The sequence below is a fragment of the Hoplias malabaricus genome, chromosome 10 (assembly GCF_029633855.1).
Source record: "Hoplias malabaricus isolate fHopMal1 chromosome 10, fHopMal1.hap1, whole genome shotgun sequence".
In the NCBI taxonomy this organism is placed as follows: Eukaryota; Metazoa; Chordata; class Actinopteri; order Characiformes; family Erythrinidae; genus Hoplias; species Hoplias malabaricus.
The window spans coordinates 26,318,668-26,336,702 of NC_089809.1; the positions used below are offsets into that span (position 1 = coordinate 26,318,668).

Genomic DNA, 18,035 nt, shown 5'->3' on the forward strand with positions numbered 1-18,035 from the left:
GTCTCTCTTTCTCTCATATATATACACACATACTGAACCTGTGACAAACTAATATTACAAGCTGATAGAATATGCTTCGGTGTGCCAACTCCTCTACATAATGCACAACTAGGGTCTTAACCTACCCACTGTCCAGAATTTTGCGATGTTGGAAGGATGTCATAAGTTGCTCCCAACATAACTCTTACCAGGAATCTTTCGCTTCTCTAGATTCTCCCATTAAAACCACTGGCCTCGTTTTACCTGTGACGCTGTTGTTGTGCACATTTAGCACTGCACTATACCATCTATCTAAACTCTTCGCTGGTCTGTCCAGTACTGTAGGGATCATTTCCCTTCCATCAAAAAATTTTCTTGCACAAGTTTTCCTTTGACAATCAGCAGACTTCTAGACTTGCTTGGTTTAACTTTCAGCCTAGCCAACCTTAGATTATCATTTAACTTCTCCAGCAACCATCATGTGCAAGGCACAGTAGTCGTTAGCGTCATGCCATCCATGTAAACCCTAATTGGGGGAACCAAGTATCATCATACAACCTCTCCCCACCTACAACCCACTTAGAGGGTTATTATATCCATTGCCAGTGTAAATGCTAATGGTGAAATCATATATTTGACCTATTTCTAATCGCTGCCATGATGTAACAAATTCTCCTGCACTAAAGCAAAACTGAATATCCTCAAAGTATGCTTTAACCAGCCTAGTAACCTTATCTAGCACCTGAAAGAATTCAAAAGCTTTCCACATACGTTCATGTGGCACTGAGCCAAATGCATTAGATAAATCTAGGAAAACGACATGCAAATCCCTACCCTTACTACTTTCTTTGCTGTCTGAATCTAATGCCAGATTATGCTGTTATGAGCCAAACATACTGCAAAACCAGAAACCCCTGCTTTTTGTACTGATGTATCGATTAATTTGTTTGCTTTCAAATAAGCAGTAAGTCTCCATGCTATCACACTAAAGAAAATCTTACCTTCCACATTATGATCATTGTTATGCACATTATTATTATATACATTATATTAATACAGTGGGGAAAATAATTATTTGATCTCCTGCTGATTTTGTAAGTTTTCCCCCTCACAAAGACATGAACATGAATTTTTATGGTAGGTTTATTTTAACAAAGAAAGAGATTATCACCAAAAAATTAAAGTATATAAATTAGTTTGTATTTGATTATGTGAAATAAATATTTAACCTCTTACCAACCAGCAAGAAGCCTGACCCTCATTGACCAGTTAGGACCTCATTGACCCACCAGGCACATAAATCAGTCCTGTCCCTTTAAGAAATTCCTCTTATTCTCACCTTGTTGTGTATTAAAGACACCCATCTCAAAATCAGTCTCTTCCATTCAAACATCAGACCACAATGGGTAAGACCAAAGAGCTGTCAAAGAAAGAAAGGGCCAAGATTGTCAACCTGCACAAGGCTGGAATGGGCTACAAGACTATCAGCAAGAAGCTTGGTGAGAAAGAGTCCACTGTTGATGTGATAATTTAAAAAAGGAAGAAATAATCTTGCATGGAGCTCCATGCAAGATCTCACCATGTGGTGTAAGGATGATTCTAAGTAAGGTGAGGTGTCAGCCCAGAGGTACATGGGAGGAGCTTGTTAATGATCTCAAAGGAGCTGGAAGCACAGCCACAAAGAACACCATTAGTAGCATACTTCACAGTAATGGATTGAGATCCTGCAGTGCCTGCTAAGTCCCTCTGCTCAAGAAGGCTCGTGTACAGGCTCATCTAAAGTTCGCCAACAAATACCTGAATGATTCAGAGAAGGCTTGGGAGAATGTGGTTTAGTCAGATTATACCAAAGTTAAGCTCTTTGGCATTAACTTGAGTCCTCATGCTTGGAGGCAAAGAAATGCTGGATATGACTTCAAGAACACCTTCCTCACTGACAAACATGGAGGTGGAAACATTGTGCTTTGGGGCTGCTTCTTTGCTAAGGGTACAGGAAGACTTTACCGCATTGACGGACTGATGAAAAGGGCAATGCTTCATAGAATCTTGAATAAAACCTCCTGGCCTCAGCCAGAACACTGAAGATGGGTCATGGATGTGTCTTCCAGCATGACAATGACCCAAAACATACGGCCAAGGCAACAAAGGGGTGGCTTAAAAAGAAGCACCTCAAGATATTGGAGTGGCCTAACCAGTCTCCGGACAATAATCCTGTAGAAAATCTGTGGATGGAAATCCAACTCCAACCAACAGCCTTGAATCCTTCAGGAATTGGAGAATAAAGCGGAGTGGGCCAAATTTATCACACTATAACTGTGAACAAGCACTTTATCATTAACTGGGCCTAAGTCTAAAAAAACACAAAAGTCTAAGAAACCACAAAACACACATTTCAGGCTTCATGTACTAATGTAATTATAAAATAACATTTGTTTAAAAAAATCGCACAATGTTTTGACCATTTTTTCAGTCTGTTAATGTGATAATACCTGCCAAACTCGAGTGATTAAACGATGTCAAGTCAGTATGTTCATACAAATACAATTCCATTTTTAATTTAGCAAGCTAGGAGCATGCAGAACAGTACTTTGAAACAGCCAGTGTAATCGCTGCATTGTCCGGGGGGGGGGGGGGGGGGCTGCGGCAAACAGTGTCACTCTCGCAGCTCCAAGGCTGTACCAAAGTTGTACAAAGAAAGAGTGCTTATTTAAGGCAGCTTCCTGGAGATTCAGCCTCTCTTTAATATAGCTATATTACTATTAATAACTGGCGTAAAACAGGCTCTGTCGACAGACTGTGCTTGTCCCGCCCCCCGAATTGTCTAACACCCAGACAGGCAGGAAAAACACATTTATCCCGCCTCTTGTGGCAACATAAAGACAACTTAAAAATAAATAAATAAAAATTATAATGTTATATAACACTCTTCTTGTCTTTCGTTAACGTAAAGCATTAACGTATGAAATCTGAGAGTTATTAACCACTGAAATACACCTGTGTGGATTTCACAGAGAAACTCCAGGCGGTGACTAGGAGAGAATCGTTTCCTGTTTCCTCAGTTCCTCGCGGTTCAGTCGCTTTTGACTGGACACGGAACTGGATCTTTCTAGTGTTTGTGTTTTGTCATCTTGGACCTTTCTGTTTGTTTGTGTTTTCTCGCCGTGACCATGCAGTCATTGAGGTACAGCGGCATAAATTCGCCTTATCTAATACTATACTTGTAACCTGTTGACGTCTAAAACTATACTGTTTTTAAAAACGAAATGTGATAATTATATTAGTACATTATCACATTCCGTTCTTAAAAATAATTTCTATGAGTAGTATTTACCGCACTGTACATTTAATAAAGCTGGTAATGTCGTTTATTTCAGTATTTTACACTCTCTGTCAAAAGAACAATATAGAAAATCATCAGTATTTTTCCCCTTAGAAATTTTTTTCGACCGTGGTCCTCTGATGTAAAGCTAGACGGCAAAACTGTTATGATTACTGGAGCCAATACAGGAATTGGCAAAGAAACTGCCATTGATTTGGCTAAGAGAGGTAAATGTGCTGACTGTCCAAGCAATATTTTTATTTTATTAAATTTTATTTAATTTAATAGGATGTTTCAATGGTTCAGTAATGTAGTTATAATCATGCTTGTAGTTTAGATATGCCAGTCATACTGAAATCACTTTCTCATCTCTAGGTGCACGGGTCATCATGGCTTGCAGGGATATGGAGAAAGCTGACACAGCCTTGAAAGAGGTCATTAAAGCCTCTGAAAATCAGAATGTGGTCATCAAAAAGCTTGACCTTTCTGACTGCAAGTCAATCAGAGAATTTGCTCAGACTATTAACAGTGGTAAGAGAGCTACTTATTTTGGGTTAATGACACCTGGATTTTAACGCTTCAAAACTCTTTATCAATTCATTGTGCAATATGGTTGTAAATGGATATTAATTCAGTCACATATTTATATTCGTCATTGGGGGTGTTAACATGGATCAGCAGTAAATGTTTTGTATTACTAATATGATGTGGCCTTATGACATTAATCCCCTGACAAAAATAATTACATGAATATTTTCATTCTCTAACTTTCATTGTTTTACACTATAGGCTATGTTAAATAGTTTGCAGGCACCTCTTTATAACAAAGAATTCAGTTCCTGCTAAGATGTCTTTGTTTTAGACACCCATGTCCATTTGGGCACAGTTTGTGTAATCTCCATAGAAATACAGGAAGACAAAATGTGGCACTGTGGAGCAGCACAGAAGCATGATCCTGAGGGCCAAGCCTCATTTGGCTATGATTGGCTATGACTCCTTATTTAAGTCATTTACTTTGTGCAATCTCTTTCTGGCAGTTAACTAATGCGCAATAACACTGAGGCAAGAGATTTCTGAAGATGCGTTGGTGTAATTCTGTATTGTAATGAATAAATGAAATGGCTTAATGCACTGTAGACTATTGAAGCCACTCTGCACAATGAATGCAGATTAGGTTGATGCTTACATTTCTTAACACAATACTGTTTTGAACAAAATATTTTATGGTTAAATGATTTTAATGTAAAATGTTAAATTCATAAACTGGACATATATTAAAACAGAACACAAAATGCACTTATATTTTACAAACAACATTCGCATATTCACGGGTTGTGTGAATATACTCTATAAATCATGGCCATTTTTATTGTCGTGTTAGACCTGGGATTTTAAAGCAGGAGCTTGTTCAGAGAAGATAGTTGACTGTTAACACTACTCTGCTACCCCCTCGTGGCATGAAGAGAAGTCGATGTAAAATGTATTATGTCCATAATTACACTGTGTAGACTTGAATATTTTGTGTGTGTATGTGTGGTGAGAGGGTGCCCATCTTTCCTGCCACAAAAGTGGCCCACAGTAGCACTAGCCACAATCTCCCACGTTTGTACTACCACTTCAAACCGCTGTGCATGCCTAGAGTGTCAAATGGTGTATGTACATTCATGTTACTATGCAATAATCAATAGACCAACTAACTAATAATGAAATTTGTTGCAAATTATTTTTATAATCACTTTTCATGAATTTTGTTGATTAATTGTTGCAGGCTTGTATGATCTTGCTTTTTCAACATGGACAGCTCTTGTAATAATTACAGCTTTATTTATTTATTTATTTATTTTTAACTTTTTTTTACCATCAGCATATATGACCAAACCTCAAAAGATGAACTACCTTTATGGCTAGCATTCCCCCTCCAAAAAACCATTGGCTTTATGTACATTGTCTGAAACATTGGCCCTTCTGGTTCTATACACACAATGTAATTTTCCTCTGTGTATAATCTCACTGCGGCTAATACATTTGTCACAATTGTTCTCTTTTAGTCTGTTTAGCAACTCACAGCTGACTACTGTAACCATGTGGTGTTACTGTTCATGTGAAAGATTAGAGTTCTCAGCATTATTTCTTTCTCATTATTTCATTAATTCTTGCACTGATCACATGAGAACAATTGTCTTTGAGGCCTCAGTGGTATTACCTTTTATTCCACATAATCACAGCCCTTAACACACTTGAATCAAGTCATTATTAGAGGGAAATTACTTAGATTATTTTCAAATGTAAAAACAATAATTCAAATCTTCCAAATCTTCATGTAACATTGTGTGTGATTATATCAAATAACAAGTAACCTTGTTTTATCTTAGAGGAGAGACAAGTCAACATCCTTATTAACAATGCAGGAGTGATGGTATGTCCATATGGTAAAACTGCAGATGGCTTTGAGATGCAAATTGGGGTCAACCACATGGGTAAGGCTGAATGCTTTTAACAAGACTTTTTTTAACATAAACATTTCAATTGAAAAATAGAACACTCAGTGTTTTTTGACATGGTCTGTCAGGTCACTTCCTGTTGACATTTTTATTATTGGACCTGATTAAAAGATCGGCCCCAGCTCGGATCATCAATGTGTCATCAATGGCACACAAATGGGGGAATATCAATCTAGAGGACATCAACAGTGAGAAAAGCTATGATAAGTCTAAAGCTTACAGTCAGAGCAAACTGGCCAATGTGCTCTTCACTCGCAGCCTGGCCAGAAAACTAGAGGGTAAGTGCTACTAACCCTGAGGGTTAGATTTGTCATTAGGAGTGTGTCAAATATTAAGTGTGTAAATTTTAGATTGCAATTAATTTGTATAGATTTTGGAATGATAAATACTAACAGCATGTGCTCACAGTAATCTACATGTATAATTATAAGTTTAATTATAAAAAATATTGGTAATATTTGCAGTGTGAGATTGAGTACATTTTTTAGTGTTGATCACTCGTGTGAGTATCTGATTATCTTTGACAAAGTAGCTGGATTGAGAAGTACGCTACCTTCCACTCTCAGTGTCGGTTCATGTTGTGTCTGACAGGTTCTGGTGTGACAGCGTATGCTCTTCACCCCGGTGTAGTGCAGACAGACCTGTGGAGACACTTGAACTGGCCACAGCAGGCAGCCATAAGGTTAATAAAGCCCTTCACAAAGTCATCAGTGCAAGGGGCACAAACCACCATCTACTGTGCAGTAGCTCCTGAGCTGGAGAAGGAAAGTGGCAAGTATTACAGGTAATATCAGTAGTATCTCATTCTAAATGTTCTAAAGCTGTTTTGTGTTTTTTTTTTTTTTGCCATATAATCTTGAAGAGGCATTTTCATTCACTGACTGACCCACAGAGTAAATGTATTGAAACTGGCATGTGTAAGGAGTGCATCTGGCTACATATCTACCAGTGATAAACTACCTAATGCTACCTCTCATCTGGGGATGATCTAAGGATGTTTCATGTATATGTGAGACCCTGATAAAAATATTATTTTAATAAGTTACCACAAAGTGGTACAAGCATGTGTGGCATAAATGCTTTAAGAATTTTTCAGGGTTTTAATACAAATGGACAGTAAAAGTTTAACTTCAGCTAAATTTACAATTATTATATATTAGGTTTTCTCATATTTATAGAGTTACATTGAGCTAATTAACCACAAAGGCTTAACAAATACCTTTTTTTGGTAAGTACCCAGGTTAAGAGGTATAGCTGAGACAAACATTAATTTTATGCTAATTTACTAGTCAATTCCATATGACCTGGCTCGCTGAAACTAAAATAGTTAGTGAGACCTACGTTAAAATAATAGTGAAACATGAGGAATCTGCTCTAAATGTTGTGTTACTTGTGTACATATGTTCTTGATTTCATAACTATATATGTGCTGAGATGCTTGTAGGGCAAACTGTATGCAGCCTATTGTGGTCCAGGAAAACAAGGCTTTCCCATCCCCCCCTCCTCCCTTGAATATAGTAAACAAGTTCACTTCTACACTCACTCTCTAATGTCTTCTTCACAGTGACTGTGCACCTACAAGCTGCTCCAGTGCTGCAATGGATGATGAAATGGCACAGAGACTCTGGGACCTCAGCTGCCAGATGCTCAACATAACATGGGACTAGATCAACTCAATTATTTTCAGACTTATACTTCTAACTACAAAGCGCTGAACATTATACTGTATTGTTTCCTGCCTCCAGGCCTGAGCAGGCCTACTACACTGCACGCCTGAGAAAGAACATGTTTTGAAAGTGTGTGGAATTAGAAGGATTATTTTCTCAGGCGTTTCCACCTTATTACAAATGACATTGTAGTAATAGGATTAATGAACTGTATTCATGGGTGACATCATGTTTTCAATGTGGGCCCCATATTGTGAACCTATTGTCTGTTTTTAGAGCACAGCATTAAGGAAGTAAATAAATGGGAAAGATGGACACATTTATCTCATACACAGCGCATCTCCCTGCACTGGAGAGTTTTACAACACCAAGAAGCATAAAAACTTTCCTGCTCTTGAAGTATTGCACTGTGTAATTATAAGCTTAAGAAGTTAAAACTGAGTGAGCTATTTATACACAGACCACATACAAGTTTCAGTAATCGGCTTATTTCATTCATGTTTTGTTTTAGTGCAGACAGGGTAGAGTATTGTATAATGAAAATTATTTTTTCTTTAGCGATAATGTTCAAATTTCCCTGTCAAATGAGCATCTAATTATTGTCTGTAATGGTAGTGCACATCACAGATAATAAAACTATGTAGGTAGTATAGTGCTACTTTGGAATGCGTCCAGAGCTCCTCTACTGACTGACAGATGAACAGAGCTGTTTAAAAAGTGATGTGGATAAATGGGTCAGGAATCCATACATATATCCTTCATTTTAATGTCTAAATGAGGGCTAAATGTGTTGACAGCAACAGTGAAACAATTTAAATATCAGTTTTGTTTTTATTTCTGTTGTGTGGTTGAGTAATGTGAAGGTCCCCAATATGAGGCTACTCTGTACAGTGACACCAGCTGCAACCCATTCATTTTTTAATCCCCCCTCCTCACTTGCAAGTGTAGTGTCTCATGATGTTATTTCTCTGTGTTCTCCTTTCATAATTAACGTCAAACTGTAAAGCTTACAGATCTTGGTTTTCCCAACAGGTCTTCCATTAACGTGCTAGACTGTCTAGTTCTCAGGGTGATGTAGCTTTAAGCCAAATCTGCCTCTAAAATCTGTTAATTTAAGTCCAAAGGTTTCTAGACACCCATTCTACCTAGTGAAATGCTCTAAGGTGCTAATTGCACTAACTGCTGACAGAGGTGTACTGTGTCACACAGCCATGCAGTGTAATGAGATTGTGCTTTAATTCCTAATAAGAAATTTTATTTTTTGGGGGGACTTTAATATTCAGAATTTAGTCTAATCACATAAGACATCTCCACTTCCTAACACAGATTGAAGTCTGAGATAGCACCTACATCTGGAACAGAGGGTCATGAAACGAACACTACAGGTCACCAGGGGGCAAGAAAATAATTCAGCTTCAGCCAGAGCCACAGAGACTCACTTAATAATCAATCTTAATTACTTATTTCTTCTCACACACACAAAGATTCTTAATACTACCGAATCAAACTTTCCTTTATTCCCATGGATAAATAGATTCAATCTCAATGTTTTAAATTTATTTCCAGTTGGATAATCAAAAATGGAATTATTATTATGTGTTTAAATATATTAATCTTGAATCACCAGCATCTTAACATTGCAGCTATCTGTTATAGATACTATTTATGTGTTATTTGGTTTAGAATTGTGTAAAACATTGTTTTTTCTGAATAATATTACTTTGTGTTAACATAATATGTGTGTGTGTGTGTGGAGGTGTCACTACTTAAGGGTGGTATTCAATTAGAATAAGGCAAGAGATGCTCCAACCCTCAATCCCTGAGGACCAATCAGACCTTCAAGGCCCTGGAGCTGTATGACTGCGACACTACTTGCTGCACCACAGTGCCACCCGGTTTTAAACCACAGGCACTGAAACACTTCAGGCAGTCCAGCAGTCAAAGAGTTTTTGCAGTTTCTTTGCAGTCAGCCAAGTCAGTTTTTAGATCATGAAATGACGTGAAGTACAGTTCTGAAGTGAGCAAGAATGGGAGAAAGGAATAGGTGCAGTTATTTAGAGAACCCAGAACAAAGAAAGAAATGAAAAAAAGAGGTTGATAAAGGAGTGAAAGGCAGAAATGGAATGAAGGAGAAATGGAGATTCACCGAAGGGTGAATATGCTTCCAGTGAGGAAGTTCAGTTCTTGCCATTGCTAGGCCATACAAATTCCATTTACATTTACATTTACATTTATGCATTTGGCAGACGCTTTTATCCAAAGCGACTTACAAAAGAGGAGCTAACATTCGAACTACAGCACAAATAATGCAAAATACCTTACATTAAGTGCAGTATGCCAGGAAGTAATAAGTGCATTATTAAGAAAGACATTCAGTGCAAAAGATACTCTCGGAAGAGCTGGGTTTTCAATGATTTCTTGAATGCAGAGAGGGTTTCTGTTGCTCTGATAGTGCTTGGAAGCTCGTTCCACCAGCGTGGTACCAGAGATGAGAATAGCCTCAACTGACCTGTACGGAGGGTTGGTCGTGTTAGTAGGCGCTCCTTTGAGGAACGGAGAGGGCGGGCGCTAACGTATGGTTTTAAGAGTCTATTGAGGTAGATGGGAGCAGAACCAGTGAATACTCTGAAGGCCATCATTAGTGATTTGAATTTGATGCGAGCAGCTAAGGGTAGCCAATGCAGCTCAACTAATAGGGGCGTGACATGTGCTCTTTTTGGTTGGTTGAAGACCAGGCGTGCTGCCGCATTCTGGATCATCTGTAGCGGTCTCACAGCACAGGTCGGAAGACCTGTCAGGAGGGCGTTGCAATAGTCTAGACGGGAGATTACTAACGTCTGAACGAGGAGCTGTGTTGTATGTTGAGTTAGGTATGGCCTAATCTTCCTTATGTTGAATAGGGAGAAGCGGCACGATCGAGCTACAGCGGTAACATGATCTGCGAAGGTCAGCTGGTCGTCAACCATGACACCTAGGTTTCTTACAACCTTGGTGGGAGCCACTGATAGGGACCCTAGCTTGATGCTGATGTTGTGGAGAATAGCTTGCTTGGCTGGGAGGACCAGTAGTTCAGTTTTGGATAAATTCAATTGGAGGTGATGTTCCTTCATCCATGTAGATATGTCAGAGAGACAGTCAGAGATTCGAGTTGCCACTGAAGTGTCTCCTGGAGGAAAGGATAAATAGAGCTGTGTGTCATCTGCATAGCAGTGATAGGAGAAGCCGTGCGAATGTATGATTGGGCCTAGAGAGGTAGTGTACAAGGCAAAGAGGAGGGGTCCCAGCACCGAGCCTTGGGGCACACCTGTGGTGAGGTGGTGTCGCGCTGATGTTTGTCCAAGCCATGACACACTGAAGGATCGTCCAGTGAGATAAGACTCAAACCAGGAGAGTGCATTGTTCTTGAAGCCCATGTCAGTGAGTTTGTTTAGTAAGATGTGGTGGTTGACCGTATCAAACGCTGCTGATAGGTCGAGCAGAATGAGAACTGAGGATTGACCTGTTGCTTTTGCATCTTTAAGAGCTTCCATTACTGACAGAAGTGCAGTTTCCGTCGAGTGGCTGCTCTTGAAGCCGGACTGGTTCGAGTCAAGAAGGTTATGTTGGGAAAATTCCAGCACAATTTTATTTTTATTTCTATAAGCGATATTAGAAAGCTATAGTTTAAATACAGCAAAGCTCAATGCCATGCCCAGAGTATGAAAGAGACCTCAGACATCTGAAGCCTGAAAGCAGTGGAACAAGAGCTTCAGGACCCAGCATGCCACCCAGGGAGACATGCCCGTTGTTTGCCCAAGGAAGCAGATCCTCAGCAGGAGCTCTTGGCTACACTTGGCTCTCCAGATCCTACGATGGAGAAGGCCACATGCACCCTCAGAATGATCACCTTCTGAAGCTGTGTCTCTAATCAAAGGCCCAGGAGAGATGTGCATGGATGTGGCTCCCCCAAGGAACAGACCTGTGATGGAGAAGGACACCTTCTCCCTCAGAATTGTTGTCTGCTAAGGATGTGTCTCTGAGCAAAACCCAGGGAGCGAAGAGAAATTGTGGATGGCTGCTGCTGCATACCTGTGGTATGTGGCAGTAGATCCATGCCTCCAAAGCACAGACACAGACCACAGTTGCTCGATTGAATTGAGACCTAGGTAATTTCGGGGCTAAGTCAGCATGCTTATGTTTCTCAAACAATACCTGAACAATTCTTCTGTGGGAATTGGATCAGCGAGCATATCCTTCATTCCTCATGCACACCAAGGAGACTTGGGTACCCATGACTCTTGGACCAGTTTTGGTAGGTAATAACTACTGCATGTAGGGAACATCCAGACCTGCCATTGTGGATATGCTCTGTCATTAAGCCATTATAATCTGGCCCTGGATGAAGTCATTCAGATCATTTAGGCTTGCTCATTTTTCTTGCTTTAAACACTTCAACTTCAAGAACTGATTGTTCACCGCCCTAATACATCATCCCCTAGACAAGCGCTACTGTTCCATGTTAATCAGTTTGACTCACTTCATCTTTCAGTGATTTTAATGTTGTGGCTCACTCACGTTGTGGTGTATATCTCAAAATACATCTCTTACATAGGCTTTCTTAAAGTCTGCGAGAGTTTTGTTCTTGTGTTTGTTTTTAATCAATTTGTTGTAGTTTTATGTTTAATATTGAATGCAGATTAATGTGATAGTTCATCCACCCTCACAGCAGGAACCAGCCTGTTTTGTAGCGATAATTTAAGGCTTGGGCAGTTCAGATAATGTCTTCCTTGTAACAGAGCTGGGTTAATCATTATCTCGATGAGGACCTGTGTTTATATGTTTCAGGACTATCTCTGTTCGGTGCTTAGTTGCACAGTGACAGACTGAGAGAGAGGGCTTTTTTAAGTTTAAGATACTTGGAGTAGGGAAAGATTACACAGGAGAATGTCTAGATGCAGAACTGACTGCATTGAAAAGCCTATTTCCTTGGGGTTTAAATGGCTTGGGCATTTAATTGGTAGCTATCCATGGTGGTTTTTGATATTGCCTTTGTTCTTGTCTGCTGGTCTGGGAGCAGGTTTTATTTTTCTTCATGAAAGGCAGGCGAATGGCATTGAGGATCAGTTTACACCTGTAAATGGCCCTGCAAAACAAGAGAGGATATTTATACAAGAGAACTTTCAAAACACTGGAGATTTTTCACAGTTTCGGCTCTCCACAGAGGGAACATATGCCTCCCTCATAATTACAGGTTTGAAGCAGGAAAACATATTAACAGTGGACGCATTTGAAGAAATTATTGACTTAGACAAAGCAGTTAAGCATGTTGATACTGGGAAAACTTTTGAAAACCTTTGTGCTGAAACCAAGGGAAAGTGCATGTCAAATGCAGTGTTAGACATTATAAACTACACAGCCAGTGGAATTTTAGCTACCCCTCTGACATACCCAGAGCATGACAAATTCTTCTTAGGATCTGCCATTGGGGGAGTACAGTTAAAAGAGGGCAGCTCGGAGATTAGGAGTGCAGAGGCAATTAGACTTTTTTATTACTTAAAAGAAAACTCAACAGAAACTAAAGGGTGGCTGACAGCTTTTATAAAGTTGTTTTCCAACTACACTGGACTGAAAACGGTGAGTAGATCACAGACATATATTTTATACATTATCCTCAAGTGTTTTAAAAATTAGAATATAAAAGTTCTAATGAATTTATAGCCATCCCTGTGAAGTTAGGAAAAGGCAATGTTTCATTAATGTGTAAAAAAATTTGGCATAAGTCATTTGAACACCCTCTCAAGGATTTATATGCTTTATTATTATTATTGTTATTATTATTATTATTAATAGCAGTAGTAGTAGTAAAATATATTAAGTGAGAATAATAAATATGCTTTTTATATACAAATTATTTTGGCATGTTGCACATCATCATTGTCAGGACCTTGTTTATTTTTTATTTATTTATTTACTTTTTAGTGACAAATAGAAAAATATTTTGCCCTTTTTCACGATGTCAAAATGCAATAAATGATCCATTAGAAATGTTCAGAATGACCTACAAAGATTCCTGTGTTTATATGTTGTATGTATCTTTAGGTGTCTGTGTCTTACTTCACTTCAATATCAAGAGAAGAGGAGTTTGAGAACAGTTCTGCTTCTGTGATTCCATTCTTTGCCATCACTTACTGTTTAGCCATTAACATCTCTATTATATCTTGCTTAAGGTTTGTGGAAAATGAATTTAATATTACAAGTACAGATACATTTGGGGAAAAGTTTTGTTTCAAATATTGTGACAGATGCTCCGGGTGACTGTCCGTGAGTAGTTACTGTGTTCTTCCCGTGACCGCGTGGGTTTTCCCTCCGGGTGCTCCGGTTTCCTCCCACAGTCCAAAAACACACGTTGGTGGGTGGATTGGCGACTCGAAAGTGTCCGTAGGAGTGAGTGAATGTGTGTGTGTGTGTGTCTGTGTTGCCCTGTGAAGGACTGGCGCCCCCTCCAGGGTGTATTCCTGCCTTGTGCCCAATGATTCCAGGCAGGCTCTGGACCCACCGCGACCCTGATTTGGATAAGTGGTTACAGATAATGAATGAATGAATGAATGAAGCTATGTTTTTATACACAATATGGGAAAAAAAAATTATTTATACATTTGGGTTCATTCATTCATTCCTTCATTCATTGTCTGTAACCGCTTATCCAGTTCAGGGTCGCGGTGGGTCCAGAACCTACCTGGAATCATTGGGCGCAAGGCAGGAATTGTGTAAATATAATATTTATTTATTTCACTTATTAGGGCACGTTCACGTATTACTCTGTATTAGGTGTGTATTTGCAGGAGTATTTTGGACCAAATCCTTAGATCTCATTTACATGGTGTGAAAACATGTGGTGAATGGATCCAAATAAAATTCTATAAGTTACCATTTTGGTGATATGTAGACATTTTTTCTGATGGGGACATAATTTTAGTTTTTTATTGTTTTACTTTCAACTGTTACTCTTCACTCATTGTATTTTTGTAGGTTGGACTGTGTGAGGAACAAGGTGTGGGTGGCTTCATTTGGGGTACTGTCTGCTGGTCTGGCTGTACTGTCCAGTTTTGGTTTGCTGCTTTTCTGTGAAATACCCTTTTCTATGACAGTTGCTTCTGCTCCATTTTTGATTCTGGGTAAGCTTCCATCTCTATGTGTGTGGCATTTTACTTTACATCAGTTGAACACAACAGCTGTCCTTCATATTGTGTGAATTTTTCATAAATAGAAATGCTCCAGAATTATTACTTAAAGATTATATTTTACATTAATTACACTAACATTTACATTATTTTTACATTAATGTCCATTGAAAGTTAAAAAGCTTTTTCCTTCCTTTTTTGAAGTAATGTTTATTCTTTAAAGCAATGAAATACAGTGACAGTACAGAACAGTATAAAACCTTTTACTTTTAATGGAAGGTAATGCAGCAAATGATTATAATTTTAAAATAATGTATAATTTTGGACCATTCATATGCATCTATTCTCCACAAATTTCTGATACAATCTAAAGTACTATAAAAGTGAGGTTTTTATGTAAAATGCAGTGCTATATTTTTAAATGCTTGTGATACATTACTTTCTTTCCATTGTTGTGTTCTCTGCAGGAATCGGAGTTGATGATATGTTTATTATGATCTCCTGCTGGCAGAAGACTAAAGTTAAGGATCAGGTTGAAGTTCGAATGGCAGAAACATATAAAGAAGCAGCTGTATCCATCACTATCACCACACTGACAGATGTTCTAGCTTTCTACATTGGTCTCATGACTCCATTCCATTCTGTGCAGTCCTTCTGTTTGTACACTGGGACAGCAGTCCTATTCTGCTACATCTACAACATCACATTTTTTGGTGCTTTTCTAGCTCTAAATGGGAGGCGAGAACAGGGCAACCGACACTGGCTAACCTGCATGGTAGTTTCTGACATACAAGAAATTCCTGATTGTAATATTTGTTGTGTTGGCGGGGCTTATGATAAACAGACAGGTGCTGAAAAAGAAATGCCAATTCATTTGTTTTTTAAGAAATATTATGGGCCATGTTTGACTAATTCCTGGACTAAAGCATTTATAATCTTTCTCTATTGTGGGTATTTGGCAGCCAGCATTTATGGATGCCTACAAATGCAAGAGGGAATTGAACTGAAAAATTTAGCTGTAGACAGCTCCTATGTTGTTGATTATTATGATAATGAAAAGAAATATTTTACAGAGTATGGTCCCATTGTTATGGTAGTTGTCAAGAATGAAACATTTCCATACTGGGAAACTAGTGCAAGAGAAAGGCTTGATTTATGTCTCCAAGAGTTTGGAAAACTCTCCATGGCCTCCAAAAATTTACAAATTTCTTCTTGGCTTCAGTCATACATGGATTATGGAAAAAACACTAACTTAGAACTAAACAATGAGACCGTATTCAAATTACGCCTACCTAAATTTCTTTTAGCTACAGGATTTAATCAGGATGTTAACTTTACTAATAATCAAATACTCGCCTCTCGCATTTTCATTCAGACAGTGAACATTACTCGAGCAATTGATGAGAAGAACATGCTGAATGCTTTTAGAGAAACTGCAGAAAAATGTTCAAAATCATCAGAAGAAGTTGATGTGTTAGTGTACCACTACGCATTCATCTACTTTGACCAGTACGCAGTCATAGTTAGCAATACTATCCAAAATATAGTAGTTGCTACTTTGGCCATGTTGGTCATTTCCCTGTTTTTGATTCCAAACCCTCTGTGCTCTCTCTGGGTGACTTTTGCTATTGCATCTGTCATTGTTGGTGTGGCTGGGTTTATGGCATTATGGGATGTTAATCTTGATTCAATATCTATGATCAACTTGGTCATTTGCATTGGTTTTTCAGTAGATTTCTCTGCTCACATATCCTATGCCTTTGTATCTAGTAATGAGAAATCAGCCAATAAGAAGGCTGTAGACGCGCTCTACAGTCTCGGTTATCCAATGATCCAGGCCGCAGTGTCCACCATTGCAGGAGTGGTGGTGTTGTCCATTTCCGAAAGTTACATTTTTAGGACTTTTTTTAAAATTATGTTTTTGGTCATCCTCTTTGGTCTAATTCATGGCATTGTGTTTATACCTGTGTTCCTGTCTTTATTTGGAGGTTGTGGTAAGATGCATAATTCTATCAAACATGAACATTCAATAGAGGAACACAATAGTATGAAGAATCAAGCACCCTGTTACTCTAATTCAGGTTATATCCATGAAAAACAGATAAAACTGGACACACATGAATTAGCTGGTGGTAATAGGGCATATATGGCAAAATCCCACAAAACTACGGCATTATGGATGGGCTGGGACCCTGACTGCCCCTAAGTCTTAGTGTGATACACAGCAATTATTTTTAAATCATGCATGTGATAATGCAATATCAGTAACAGATGAATGTATACATTGTTTGATATGTATATAATTGTAAAATGTTTATAATTATATACTACATACATTGTGTGTGTGTGTATGTGTGTCTAGGTAAATGTAGCAGCTATATTTCCATATAAATGTATACATTTTGAGTATAAATTATTCGTAATAGGGTAAAGGGCAGCTGGCTTTTTAAAGTGTTTCATACAATGGAAATCAACATATAATTAACTTAAATAAATTGTGTGTAACCAAAACCTTTATTCATTCATTCATTCATTGTCTGAAACCGCTTATCCAATTCAGAGCCGCAGTGGGTCCGGAGCCTACCCGGAATCACTGGGCAGGAACACACTCTGGAGGGGACGCCAGTCCTTCACAGGGCGACATACACTCACACCTAAAGACACTTTTGAGTCACCAATCTACCTACCAATGTGTGTTTTTGGACCATGGGAGGAAACCGGAGCACCCAGAGGAAACCCGGGGAGAACACACCAAACTCCTCACAGTCAGTCACCCGGAGCGGGACTCAAACCCAGAACCTCCAGATCCCTGGAGCTGTGTGACTGCGACACTACCTGCCGCACTACATTTAATGTTCTAGTATTTGGTAAATAAATGTGTGTCATGAGAAATCAATGGACAATCATGGTATATTTTTAATTGTGTCTTTTGTTTTACATAACTATCAGTTGTGATATAAGAGAAAAGTGTGTTATGTGTTTTATAGGTGCTGGCCATAAAATTTGATTATCATGAAAAAGTTGATTTATTTCAACTTTCAATTCCATTCAAAAAGTGAAACTTTAAATGATACTCATTCATTACACACAGACTGACATATTTCAAGTGTTTATTTCTTTTAATTTGATGATTATAACTGACAACTAATGAAAACCCCAAACTCAGTTTCTCAGAAAATTACAATATTGTGAAAAGGTTCAATATTGAAGACACCTGGTGCCACACTCTAATCAGCTAATTAACTTAAAACACCTGCAAATGCCTTTAAATGGTCTCTCAGTCTAGTTCTGTAGGCTACACAATCATGGAGAAGATTTGACAGTTGTCGAAAAGAAGACCATTCACACCTTACACAAGCAGGGCAAGACACAAAAGGTCATTGCAAAAGAGGCTGGCTGTTCAGAGAGC

General features: G+C 38.6%; 2 protein-coding genes across 2 annotated transcripts; both read left to right on the forward strand.

Annotated features, from left to right (window-relative positions):
• Positions 1–3,021: 3,021 nt before the first annotated feature.
• Positions 3,022–9,103, forward strand: rdh12l (retinol dehydrogenase 12, like). The gene is made up of 7 exons (XM_066682705.1): positions 3,022–3,160; positions 3,413–3,525; positions 3,674–3,829; positions 5,671–5,775; positions 5,868–6,077; positions 6,391–6,583; positions 7,364–9,103. The coding sequence occupies exons 1-7, from the start codon at positions 3,147–3,149 to the stop codon at positions 7,464–7,466; spliced, it is 894 nt and encodes a 297-aa protein (XP_066538802.1). The 5' UTR covers positions 3,022–3,146; the 3' UTR covers positions 7,467–9,103.
• A 3,286-nt stretch (positions 9,104–12,389) lies between these two features.
• On the forward strand, positions 12,390–16,832 carry ptchd3a (patched domain containing 3a). Its single transcript, XM_066682291.1, has 4 exons — positions 12,390–13,079; positions 13,545–13,672; positions 14,475–14,620; positions 15,094–16,832. The coding sequence occupies exons 1-4, from the start codon at positions 12,390–12,392 to the stop codon at positions 16,830–16,832; spliced, it is 2,703 nt and encodes a 900-aa protein (XP_066538388.1).
• The last annotated feature ends 1,203 nt before the right edge of the window (positions 16,833–18,035 follow it).